This window comes from Dreissena polymorpha, chromosome 2 (genome assembly GCF_020536995.1).
Source record: "Dreissena polymorpha isolate Duluth1 chromosome 2, UMN_Dpol_1.0, whole genome shotgun sequence".
Lineage (NCBI taxonomy): Eukaryota > Metazoa > Mollusca > Bivalvia > Myida > Dreissenidae > Dreissena > Dreissena polymorpha.
This window is the reverse complement of record NC_068356.1, coordinates 117257612-117271147: the sequence shown is the minus strand read 5'-3', so window position 1 is coordinate 117271147 and position 13536 is coordinate 117257612. Positions and strand designations below refer to the sequence as shown.

At 34.7% G+C, this 13536-nt stretch overlaps 1 protein-coding gene across 3 annotated transcripts in view; it reads left to right on the top strand.

Annotated features, from left to right (window-relative positions):
* LOC127868663 (ras-GEF domain-containing family member 1B-like) overlaps nucleotides 1-13536 on the top strand; it is a 128049-nt gene that overhangs the window by 24934 nt on the left and 89579 nt on the right. For 2 of the 3 annotated variants that reach the window (XM_052410599.1, XM_052410602.1), the window contains exons 2-3: nucleotides 4113-4205; nucleotides 7412-7429. In XM_052410599.1, the coding sequence (XP_052266559.1) occupies nucleotides 4113-4205; nucleotides 7412-7429 (111 nt within the window). The remainder of the gene's footprint in view (nucleotides 1-4112; nucleotides 4206-7411; nucleotides 7430-13536) is intronic. The other variant, XM_052410600.1, reaches the window with a different exon arrangement.

Here is a 13536-nt window from a genome sequence, read left to right as displayed (position 1 = left end):
ATTGATAAACCCTGATCCCCTTTCGTTTTTGACGGAATTCTGAATTGTTGTTCCAGAGTTATGGGACTTTGTTCGTCAAAATTTCGTGATTTCATTGAATGTCCTACCGTAGCTCAAATATCCTTCGATGGATTTTTTTCAAATTTCAACACAATCTTAATATTGATAAACCCTGATCCCCTTCTACATACTTCTCAGATCATAAAGCTATCTGGATTTCTCTCAGTCAATAAATCTTGAGTATACCATCTCATTTATGACAAACATTATTGACAAACATTTTTGCAGATATTACTTGTGTATTCTTCTAATTGCTCTATGGACAAACCTCAATCTAAATTGATGTTGCAAGATGATACATTATGCTCCATTGAAATAGTATCCCTGAAAAATTGAACAAGGTGAGCTTTTTTCTATTCCGATTGTACACTACCACTTACCCATCTACATTTCTCTTTTATTATTGGTCAAAATATCTATAACAGGTTTACTTCAACTCCATATCCTCTAAAGAAATGCATACATATACTCAAAAAAAGATATGGTATGAATGTCAAGGAGACGGCGCTCCATGCTCATGTACTTATAAAATAAACCATGTATTCAAATACAAATAAACTGAAGTAAAAAAATGATTCAAAGGGTTATTTATTACCTTACTACTTCATTGGCGAACGACGGGCGTATCATGCGCTCATGGCGCAGCTCCTCAGTTTAGAATTGAAGAGTACTTACTTTATATGTTCCGGCGCAATTACCAGCAAAATTACGAGGTTTTCAGACTTCCCAAATGTATTTAAAGTCCACAGGACATTCGGTCCTGTGGACTTAAATAACTTGCAGGACTGGACTGGGATTCATAGGACAGAAACATCAAGTCATCAACTAAAATTTATTGACATAAAGATAGTTGGAAAAATGGAATGGAAAAACAACACAACACGGAAAACTAACAAATCACAACACACATAATTCTAAAGAAAAATATATTTAAAAATTAAAAAAAAAAAAATGCAAGTTCTCAATTCAAAATTCAATAATGAATTGTATACTGGTATCAGGTGTTTTTTTTGCCCTATTTTATAGCCGAAATTCGGCTATGTTCCCAATCTTAAAAAGTATACTTTTTCCCAAAATGTGGCAAAAATTTCCCAATTTCCAAAAAAAAATAAAAACATTAAAAAAAATTTTTTTTAGATTGAAGTGTCTAATGCATATTTTATCTCAATTTTAATTCAATTACATTTAACAAAGTATTATATGATTATGTTCTTTTAATTTCAATTATAAAGAGTTATATCAAATTTAGTATTTCCCTAATCAGTGGACTTTTCGTTTGGAATAAAAAGGCAAATGAATTTATTTTCCCATTTTATGAATATGCCGATAAAATTCCTAATTCCAAAGCCATGGGAAATTCATTTCTGCGTTGAATAAGACTGAGATCGTGAAAATCGCTGCAAAATTGATAAAGTAATGCCTGTTCAAAACGATGCACCCCGTTTTCGGATGATTTCGAGTTGGATACCTTGTTATATTTATATTTGATAGTGAATTTTTTTTTCAGAAAAGTTAATTTTTCGTTATAATATGATTATTAATCATTCAAAATGATGTTTTCACTAATTAATATCATAGCCACACACTAACCACCTGTGCTATGGGCATGTGCTTGTTCTAAAAAAAAATAACTTAATGGAAAAACGAAACTCTTGCTCATATTGTTCTTTAAATATTTTTACATTTTATTAAAAAAATGCGGCATATAAAACATTTGATAAAGCTACTATTAATCCATAAACAAACTAACATAATTGTTTGTTACGTTATTTAAAAATCATAGCATCACCCTGGAATAAACATGACCTACTTTCCAATGAACACCAGAAATCATGAGAATGATTGCCGTAATAGTCAAGAAAAACCATCAAATAAATGACATCTTGAAAAACATTAACTTTCCAGCACTTCTTGAAGGTTTTTCTTTAAAGGAACGATACTTTGAGGAGGACCTATACTATGAGAGTAAGGGATAGTACAAAATGCAGCGTGTTTTATCAATTTAGTCCAGAGGCATCACACACCTTTGCATGTAGAGAAACAATGCCAGTAATAATCATCAGACCTTTATTATTGGTGTCGCTCTGGAGAGAAGCGACTAGTATGTAATGCATTTTTTTTCGCTTAACGGAGGAGCAGTTATTGTACGGATCAATGTATATATTTTTGTTTTATTGATATCTAATGCATAGTGGTGATTTTTTGAGTAAATTAGTGTAAATAAGTACTGCATTTGTGCCTATTATATTTATTATGCCCCCCTAAAAGAAGAGGGGGTATATTGCTTTGCTCATGTCGGTCTGTCGGTCGGTCTGTCGGTCCGTCCACCAGGTGGTTGTCAGACGATAACTCAAGAATGCTTGAGCCTAGGATCATGAAACTTCATAGGTACATTGATCATGACTCGCAGATGATCCCTATTGATTTTGAGGTCACTAGGTCAAAGGTCAAGGTCACGGTGGCCAGAAATAGTAAAATGGTTTTTGAATGATAACTCAAGAACGCATACGCCTAGGATCATGAAACTTCATGGGTAGATTGATCATGACTTACAGATGACCCCTATTGATTTTGAGGTCACTAGGTCAAAGGTCAAGGTCACGGTGACCCAAAATAGTAAAATGGTTTCCGGATGATAACTCAAGAACGCATAAGCCTAGGATCATGAAACTTCATGGGTAGATTGATCATGACTCGCAGATGACCCCTATTGATTTTGAGGTCACTAGGTCAAAGGTCAAGGTCACAGTGACCCGAAATAGTAAAATGGTTTTCGGATGATAACTCAAGAACGCATACGCCTAGGATCATGAAACTTCATAGGTAGATTGATCATGACTTGCAGATGACCCCTATTGATTTTGAGGTCACAAGGTCAAATGTTAAGGTCACGGGGACCCGAAATAGTAAAATGATTTTCGGATGATAACTCAAGAACACTTTTGCTTAGGATCATGACACTTCATATGCTGCCTCTACAACGGACAGCCCATATGGGGGGCATGCATGTTTTACAAACAGCCCTTGTTAATATATATATATGAATATATATATATATTTATATATATATATATATATATTAACGGGTTTTTTTTAAATTGAATTTAAAAATACTGCGACCTAAATACAACGTTGCACCGTTGCACATTTTTATAAAAATTAATGGATGCTGCGTGGTGACAACATAAATTAAAGTTTCTTACATCTCTTAAATATCTTATAAAAAAATTCATGTGTTTTTATATTAACAAATAAATGCTAACAACACATCTATTTTGCATGTATTATTGTTGTTGTTAATGGTTGTCTATCAAAGGCCCTAAGTACTATCCCTGCCACATATAGAGCGAAGCGCGACACGTATTATTGATTGTAACAATGAGTTGTGATAAAGGAAGCAGCCACTTATCAAGGAGGAGCTGTGTCCCAGCAACCCGTTTCCCTAGAGTCAAGCACTCCTTGAAGTGTTTTTTTAAGAACCACATATAGAGCGCGAAGCGAAACGTATTACTATCCAGGTGGTATGGACCCTTTGGTATGGACTTTTTAAGGTGACACTATCAATGCGCATTTTGTGAGATGAAGCAGATTTTTTACAACCTACACAGTTCTGTTCCATTAATGAAAATTGCACACGGATGCCAGTAAAAAAAGGAAACCAATGTTGATCAAATGAACTATGGAATATTTGGGGGTTACAACACAACATCACAGATAATGGTTATTTGGGGGTTATAACACAAAATCATAGATAATGGTTATACCAGTATCTTTTTCTATTTTGATTAAAATAATTGGCCAATATATTAATATTTACAGTAGAAAAAATATCGTTCCATGTAACTTCATTGAGTGCCTTTTACACTGAAATTCCAGACGCCCTTTGATGCTTTGCATCAATACTTATCTTGTATACACATGTAGTGCAATTTTTTAGAGTTATTTTTTTCGTGTTCTGTTCAGTCGGATGTCGTTCAGATACATTATCTGCTTAATAATTTTTTGTTCAATAAAAGTTGACTGGAACTTTAAGGTTACATTTTATGTTTCAGGTTACATTCCACCTGTTGGAGGCTGAAAAGAGGAAGTTATATGTTCTACAGAGGGAGCTAGGCAACCTTAATTCCCATCTCTATGACATACAGGTATTTCACATGAAGACATTTTCTTTGCTCTTGCTTCATTTTTATTCTCCTTTAATCTTAACTGCATTACATTTTGATTTCTATGAAAGTATTCATTTAAGACTGAAATAATTGTTATCTTCTGTGATTGCCGTAGAATCATGTTGCTATGAAACAAAACTTGCAAGTGATCTGAGAATGAATTGATGACTTGCACTGTTTGTTTTTTTTAAATAAAAAATTATATCATGCAAGAATAAGATTTTTTATAAAAATAGAAGATATAAAACTTATAATATTTGTCAGAATTATCTGCTGAAATGACTTCCTACTCTTTTGTAAACTAAGTTTTGAATAACGTTTATCAAAATGGAGCTCAAAAGATAATTTCAGTGCATTGAGTAATTGATTTCAAATGATCCCAAGAATCAATTAGGAAAAAAAAACTATAGATTATATCTCCCTAAATTTGAAACATATAATGCCTATTCTATATCGTTAGCATACAAGACTTCTTAATATTTTTAAAATACCTCACACCAAATAATTCTTTGTAGTGAGGCCACTACTTTTATATTTCTTGGTTTACAAAACCGCCTACCCTAATTTTTGGAAAATGGGAAAAAAAATAAAATTGGAAAATCGTCTTTTTTTATATATATTTTATTCCCGACCGCACTGAAAAACGAGCGAAACGAGAAAAAAAAACGATCCGGTTTGAGTACGGTTGCGAATAAAATCAAGTAAGTACAATCAACGATTGGTTCACATATATTACAGAGATCGGGATATTTTTCAATGTGACACAGTATGTACCAGTCCTTTTATGGGCACTTCTCAAAATTTATTTAATTACAGACAATAGGAAAATCAGCGTCAGTAAAATGTCGACCGCATCAAAATTTATTTCCGAGTCTGTGACGCAACTATATTGTTTAACATGTTTATTATATTAAACATACCCGATATTATAGTAGATAAAAAAGTATTACCTTGCAATTTGATAATTAGTATAAATAATCCAATAAAACACTGCCATTATTTACAATATATGTGTTTAGGAATTTTGTAAACACGGGCGTCCGCCATAGTTAGGAACTGTACAGAAAGTTTGGAAATCGGAACAAATCGGTATATCTCGGAAAATCATTGATAAATGTATTTGTCGTTTTAATGCTTAGGGCCGAGTAATTTCGGCAAATCGGAACTCAACTTGCGTATTAAAAATACTAGCTCAATTAACCGTTAAACTCCGCCTCCGTTCTCTGCAAAAGATTCGAAGGCGGAGCTATGCACGTGCTATTATTAAATTGGAGGATTGCAATTGAGAAACAAACGCACGATTGGTTCGGCATGTTGATTGCTAGACAAAGGAAGCCATTTTTGTCGGCGCGAAATTTGTCGCTTTATTGCTTCAGACAGCAAGCGGCTTTCCTTTGATGACGTCAAACTGTCAATTCACACAGACTGCACATTTTCAGAAGACTTTAAAGGGATCTTTTCACTCTTTGGTAAATTGACAAAATTGAAAAAAGTTGTTTCAGATTCGCAAATTTTCGTTTTAGTTATGATATAAGTGAGGAAACAGTAATACTGAACATTTACCATGCTCTAATATAGCCATTATATGCATCTTTTGACGATTTTAAAACCTAAAAATTATAAAGCGTTGCAACGCGAAACGATTGAATAATTTGGAGAGTTCTGTTTTTGTCGTTAAATTGTGTGCAACTACGAAGATTGCTTATATAAGGTATAAAATACGTCAAGAACGTGTACTCGGCGGAATAGCTCAGTAGGCTAAAGCGTTTTTACTTCAGGATTCTGGCAGGGCTCCAGGGGTCACTGGTTCGAAACCTGCTCCGGGCAATGTTCTTTTCCTTTTTTTAATTTTATTCTTGATTTTTTACTGGAGCTTATACGACCCAATGTTTACATTTATCAATATAAAGCATTTAATGAATAAGTTAAAAAATGCCAAAATCTGTGAAAAGGCCCCTTTAACTGGCTCCTTGTTTACAATTCCAGTAAAAACACTTGCTAACATTAAACTTTGGATTAAATTATCAAAATAAAGCAAAAGCCAAGTTGACAAATATGATTGTATTAATTCGCGTCAGTTTAAAAAAGACGTGTTGCGTTGTAAATCAACGAGTTTTCATGACAACAACAACTTTAACAAACATTACCGCGACGACGCGGGGATCGATCTACCTCGATTTTTTTTCATGGACGATGTCATAAGTTCAATAAGAGCAAACACATACTTTGTGTATGAGTAGTTTATCTTATATAAGATTTATGCAACGGGCATTGCATTGCGTAATGGTGCGCATCGAATTACGGCAATGAAGCGCAGTTTTTCGTTTTAATGGGAGAAGAACGCATGTCATTTAATGGAGTGTTTAAAATTGCGTGATGTTACAAAAGGTGCTTTTAGGTGACTCATTTCATTTGAAGATATAGATGTGTTTCATTGCATAATTAGATTTTTCGTCTCTGTGTTAAGGTTATAAAAGATATGATGTCTTTGTTCTGATGTTATTAGTATTAACTTATTTTTCCAATGATGTTTTTTTTTTGTTTTTTTTTCGACCGCCCGATGGACCATTTTCAAAATAATTTTTGTAAACCAATAAAAAAAAAAGTCGTGGCCTAATGCTGAATAAAAATACAGTTGTAAATGAAATTTCTTGGTTCATAATCTCAGAACTGACGTAGGTGTGATTGAAATATTTTTCATGGTTGGTTTGGTAAAAAATTATTACGCAAATTTATTGCGGTGGATTCTGTCTTAGGGAAACTGGCAGGTCTTTTTACAGCTGTTTCCATAACCAATTCTTAATCCTACATCAAAATAGGTATGATATGTATAGTATTCAGTACACATTTATTGTTAGAATTCGGTTGTCATGTCTTGTTTATCACATTGATTGAAGTGCCAGAAAAACTGATGTTTTTGCAAATTATGCTAGCTGAAATAATTTAGCAATAATACTTATCTTTCCATGTTCAGAAAGGGTTAATGTTGTTACATTTCTTTGATTTTTTATCATTATGCATATTCAATAACAATTCTGTCACTGAAGATTCTAGTGGCCCTGATGATAAATTGAAAAACATGTAGCAATTTGTTTAAATGTTCAAATATAAATGTGTTGTTTCTTATTTTAGAGTAGAAAGATTTATGTTTGAGTTTATTATCAAATGATATATTGTTATTACAGGGACATAGAAATTGCAAGGTAATGCCACCCTGATTAACTCCCTGCGATCTGTTATTATACCCCCATTACCATTGGTAATGGGGGCTATATTGGAGTCACTTTGTCGGTCGGTCTGTCTGTAAATGGTCTGTTGGTTGGTCTGTCTGTCACAAAATTTCATCAGATTTTCACCAAACTTGGTCAGAAGTTGTATCTAGATGATACCAAGGTCAAGTTTGAATATGGGTCATGCCGGGTCAAAAACTAGGTTACAGGGTCACTTAGTGTGTTTTAAACCGAAAGTTTGTCCGAACGAAAACTATGTCATTTATCGTTAGATTTTAAAGCGACTTGGTACATTTGTTCACCATCATGGGAGGGAGTGTCATGGGAAAGAAGTAGGTTGATATCTCCAAGGTCAAGGTCACACTTGGAGTTGCCCATAGATGAGCTTGTCCGGGCCATAACTTTGTCAATTATTGTGATATTTTAAAATCATTTGGCACATTTGTTCACAATCATTGGACGGTGTGTCATGCAAAAGAATTATGTCATTATGTCCAAGGTCAAGGTCACACTTTGAGTTTAAAGGTCAAAAATGGCCATAAATGAGCTTTCCGGGCCATTACTAAGTTGTTCATTGTGAGATTTTAAAATCATTTGGCACATTTGTTCACCATCATTGGACAGTCTGTCAGGCAAAAGAATTATGTCGATAACTCCATGGTCAAGGTCACACTTTGAGTTCAAAGGTCAAAAATGGCCGTAAATGAGCTTGTCCGGGCCATAACTATGTCGTTCATTGTGAGATTTTAAAATCATATGGCACATTTGTTTATCATCATTGTATGGTGTGTCATGCGAAAGAATTATGTAGATATCTGCAACGTCAAGGTCACACTTTGAGGTCAAAGGTCAAAAATGGCCATAAATGATCTTGTCCGGGCCATTACTATGTCATTCATTGCGAGATTTAAAATTACTCGGTAAATTTGTTCACATTCATCAGACGGTGTGTCTTGCAAAAGAATTACGTCGATATCTCCAAGGTTAAGGTCACACTTAGTTCAAAGGTCAAAAATGACCATAAATGATCTTGTCCGGGCCTTAATTATGTCATTCATTGTGAGATTTTAAAATTACTCGGAAGATGTGTTCACAATGATCGGACGGTGTGTCATGCGAAAGAATTACGTCAATATCTCCAAGGTCAAGGTCATACTGAGTTCAAAGATAAAAAATGGCCATAAATGATCTAGTCCGGGCCATAACTATGTAATTCATATTGAGATTTTAAAATGACTCTTTACATAAATTTGTTCACAGTTATTGGACGGCTTTTCATGCGAAAGAATTCAAGAGTTGAAAGGTCAAAATGGCCATAAATGATAATGGCATAATAATTCTTAAAAATCTCCATAAATTAGCTTCTCTTGTTTTGTTAAGACAGCATGCAAAATATTCTGTGTCAGTGCAGCATGTGGGGGTATACCTCATGTCTGTGACAAAGCTCTAGTTGTTTCTTGTATTTACACCAGGATTTCATTATGTATGCTTGCCATTTATAATCCTTCCTTAATTGTAATGCCTCTTAGTCACTTGTAATGTACTTTAGACAGCTCGCAGATGTACTCTGCTTCGCATTGATTTATTGTACATGTCACACATTGTTTTCCTGTCAGCCTTTGCAAGCTTGGTCTGTTATTGACCTTTTATCAACATATCAGTAATTTTTAAAGTGTTGTCATTGATTACAAAAATATCAACATTTTGTTAACAAAAAACATAAAAACTACTGTACTGTGTAAAAAGAACCTTCATATGATAACTTGCTATATCATCATGAATAGGGGGACAAACTATAGTACTTTTAGAAATATCTTCTTTCAATTTGTTAAAAGTAGAGCTTGTGAAACAACGATTTGTTTACGAAAAGATTATTGGATTGTATGCCATATGATATATGTAATAATTGTCTTCTCAAACACTTATTGGCTTTGTTAATCCTGATTGATTCTTTTTCTTTTTCAAAGTTGATAAGATTATTAAATATATAAATATATAAAAAATATATACAAAAATGTATAAAAATGTAAGCACTGCTTGCTTTAATCTTAAAAATATGTTCTTGCATTTCTATTTGATATTATTTATCCTTGCTCAACTAACAAACACTGACTTAAGTTATCCTCCACGGCTTGAAGACAAATATTGTTTTGGCATTATGCGTCGGTCTGCCCGTCTGTTCTGAATATTTTTGTGTCGAGAGCAATATCTCAGAACTTCTTGGGCCTATTGAAACTTGGAATGAGAGTTATTTAAAGAGTACGATGTCAAAGGCTGTTGCAATCCTTTTGCAAGTACTGAAGTAATGGCCCTTTTTTACTTGAAAATAAGCACACTGTTAATGAGTGTATGAGTTTAAATATGGATAAGATGATGCTTCATGTCGAGTTGTAATACAAACCATTAAGTCAATATTCGAGTTAGGGCGTTTTTTTACTTGAAAATAATCTTTTTACATAGTATTTTCTAATCTTGGGCTGTATCTCCACAAATATATGAGCCACAGCTATGAAACTTTATACAGTGGTTTTCAAACATCTTGGCCTGAGTCACATGCAAGACTTGTAACCCTAGAGTCAAGGTCAAGGTCAAACTTTGAGGCCAATGATTAAAAAGATGAATTATTAATAATTTACCGATTTCTTCAGTATGCATCAATGAATTCTGCAATAACTTTCTACAATAGTTCTTCTTTATATGGCTGTGTGTCACAGGAAAGAGTCAGGTCTCTAGGGTCAGGGTCAAGGTCACACACTGAGGTCAAATGTAACACATTTTAATTAAATATGCCTTATTTTGTTAGGAATCTACTTAACATCAAATCACTATGTAATTGTTAATCGTTATCAGGCAGTGAGGCATATGCACGACCCATGTCCCTATGGACTATGTCAAGGTAACACAAAAGTCATATTTTGTTGCACAATGCCTTTTTATGGCAGAGTTGTCGCCCTATCTTCCTGAACAAATAATTTGTTCAAGCTTATGTTTGTATTTTTATGCCCCCCTTCGAAGAAGAGGGGGTATATTGTTTTGCACATGTCGGTCGGTCTGTCGGTCTTATGCCTAGGATCATGAAACTTCATAGGTACATTGATCATGACTCGCAGATGACCCCTATTGATTTTCAGGTCACTAGGTCAAAGGTCAAGGTCACAGTGACTTGACACAGTAAAATGGTTTCCGGATGATAACTCAAGAAAGCTTACACATAGGATCATGAAACTTCATAGGTACATTGATCATGACTTGCCGATGACCCCTATTGATTTTCAGGTCACTAGGTCAAAGGTCAAGGTCACAGTGACTCAACACAGTAAAATGGTTTCCGGATGATAACTCAAGAAAGCTTACGCCTAGGATCATGAAACTTTTTAGGTACATTGATCATGACTTGCAGATGACCCCTATTGATTTTCAGGTCACTAGGTCGAAGATCAAGGTCACAGTGACAAAAAACGTATTCTCACAATGGCTGCCACTACAACTGACAGACCATATGGGGGGCATGCATGTTTTACAAACAGCCCTTGTTAATTATTATTTGGTGGCGAGTATATAATGTACACTGATAGCTAAAAGAGGGGCAACAATTGTCCCCGCACACTATCTTTAAAATAACACCAACTTTTGATAGCATTATTTGCTCTTTAAAAAAAATCTGATGCTTTTATAGTTTTTATTTATCTTTATTAAAGTGTGTCAAATAATGATTATATGAGTAGTTGTCTACAGAGTTTGCGATAAAAGCTTGGAAAATGAGAAGATCACCATTCTATGAACTTAAGGCACAATCTAATGCTGACACCTTATCTTTTAGTTCTGCATCCATCCCAAAAAAATGGCGGGGGATATCAATTCAACAAATTTGCTTGTTTTGTTCTTTTTGTTCAATGTTATCGTATTTTCAGGTTTGATCTGTGTTTTCAAATGATAAAATTTGGATTCACATCAACTTATTTAGTCCCCCATAACCGTATTTTCTGATGTGTAAAACATTACTTTTTTTCCAGATAAAATGTCTGGGTCTTATATTGCCCTGCATCTTATTGGTGAATGCAATAAGATTTTGGAATACATACACAAATTATGCATCTCGATGTGCACGTTTTATAAACTGCTGATTTATGGGAACACTTTAGAAGACAGGCTCACTCAGGTGGGCCAGCAGATGGTGGGGCATTGGAAAATATAGCTTAAATTTTTCCGTCATGGATGGATTTTTAGATGAGATGGAATGTACCAGGTCCCTAGGCAAAAACATCAATGTAACAATTCAAGGTCAAATGTCAAATTGAGGACAATAGTAGGTGTTCACTTTCATCTAGTGCATTTTTATGTCAAGCATGGTTATATAGATTTTCAGATAACTTGCCCTAAGAGATCAGAAGGATTAGACAGATTGTTGAGTGCAGGAATCAGTTTAACCCATTTTTTCCTAGCGTCCAGAAAAAAGGCCTTGGCAAACAGCGTAGACCCAGATGAGACGCTGCATGCTGCTTTGTCTAATCAGGTTTTGCGCTGTTTACTAAAAGGAATTTCTATAAAAAATATTCTAAATATAGAAATAAATATACAAGACATCCCTAATTTTGGAAATAAATTGATCCAATTTAGAAGGATGGGAGAGTCAACTTGGCATAAATGGGTTAATAGGTTCAAAGTCAAGGTGAAATTTTTACAAATAGTGTGATGCATAATTTTGTTCAGCATGGATGGATTTTGATAAAAACTGCAAGCAAGCATCATTATCGGGGGGGGGGGGGGGGAGGAGCTTGTGGTGTGCAAGATCCAGGATCACAGGTTTGATGTTAAGGTCCTAGATCATATTAAATAAATTTGCAAGAAACATTTTGTTTTAATTGCATAACTTAATCCAGTAAAGATGGATTTTCAAATAAAGAATCCAGCCACTAGGTCCAATGTCAAGGTCACAATTCAAGTTTAATGGTAAAATTAAACAAATCAGAAGTTGCAAAAGTTATCCACGGTATAACTTTGAATTGATTTTGAAATAATAAAAGCAAGGCATCAGCACAATCAGACGGAGTGTCTCACGCAAGAACCAGGATTATAGATTCAAGGTCAAGATCAAAATGCAAGGTCAATGGTGATATTTAAGAAATCTATGTTTGACACTTTGTCTGGAGTGTTACAGTAGGGAATTCATGCAGCCAGACGTCCCGATCTTGGTGGGACAGTCCTGCTTTTGGGTTGTTTGTCCCGGTGTCACGATGTGACACAATTTTTCCCGACATTCATAAAAATGACCTATGTTTTATAACTTCACAATAAAATTTGCTAATCAAGCTCTGTCTGGCTTAAATTACCATCCCTAATCCCTTTATTGCCCCCTATTAACAAACAATGTCTCTAGTCGAGTGATCCAGTGTTGTTTTTGACACCTTATCAGCGATCTATCGGCAAATTATTGATTTTATCGGGCAATCACACTATGGTGTTTTTAATATAGGGGTCGCTAATTGCTAGCGATAGATGCATCGTAGTAAGTTAAAAGCAGACTGCTTTTGTATTTCATGTCCCAAATCAAGTCCAAAAATATTATTTTCCTGTTCCTGGCGCATATGAGTTTGGTTGGTGGTCACCATACAGGACAGGCGGGGTTTCCTCCGGGTACTACGGTTTCTCCCCACAGCACATGACCAACTCAAAATTAAAAATATTTCAGTAAACAATAAATAGCTGGAAATTGCAGCTATCATTCAAAATTCTTCCCAACTTTCGTGAGTCTAAAATCTTTTTAGGTAGGAGTGCTGGGACACACTCCGGGTCCTCACATAATGCAGCCTCAGGCGCGTAGGGACCTCATAAACATCGAAATACACAGACACAACAAAGATATTATTATGCGGTGTTATGTGTATTATACCACCCGAGGCTAAAAAACCTGTCAAAACACCAATTTGGTATATCAAACAAATTTAGCGCTGACCGATACACATTGATGTTTCGCTTAAATTTACTTTTGTTTTCAACTGATTTTAAGAAAATAATCTGACAGCACCGGAAATGAAGAACTTGTCCCACTGTCCCGGAAATCTGTCAAATGTCCCGGAATT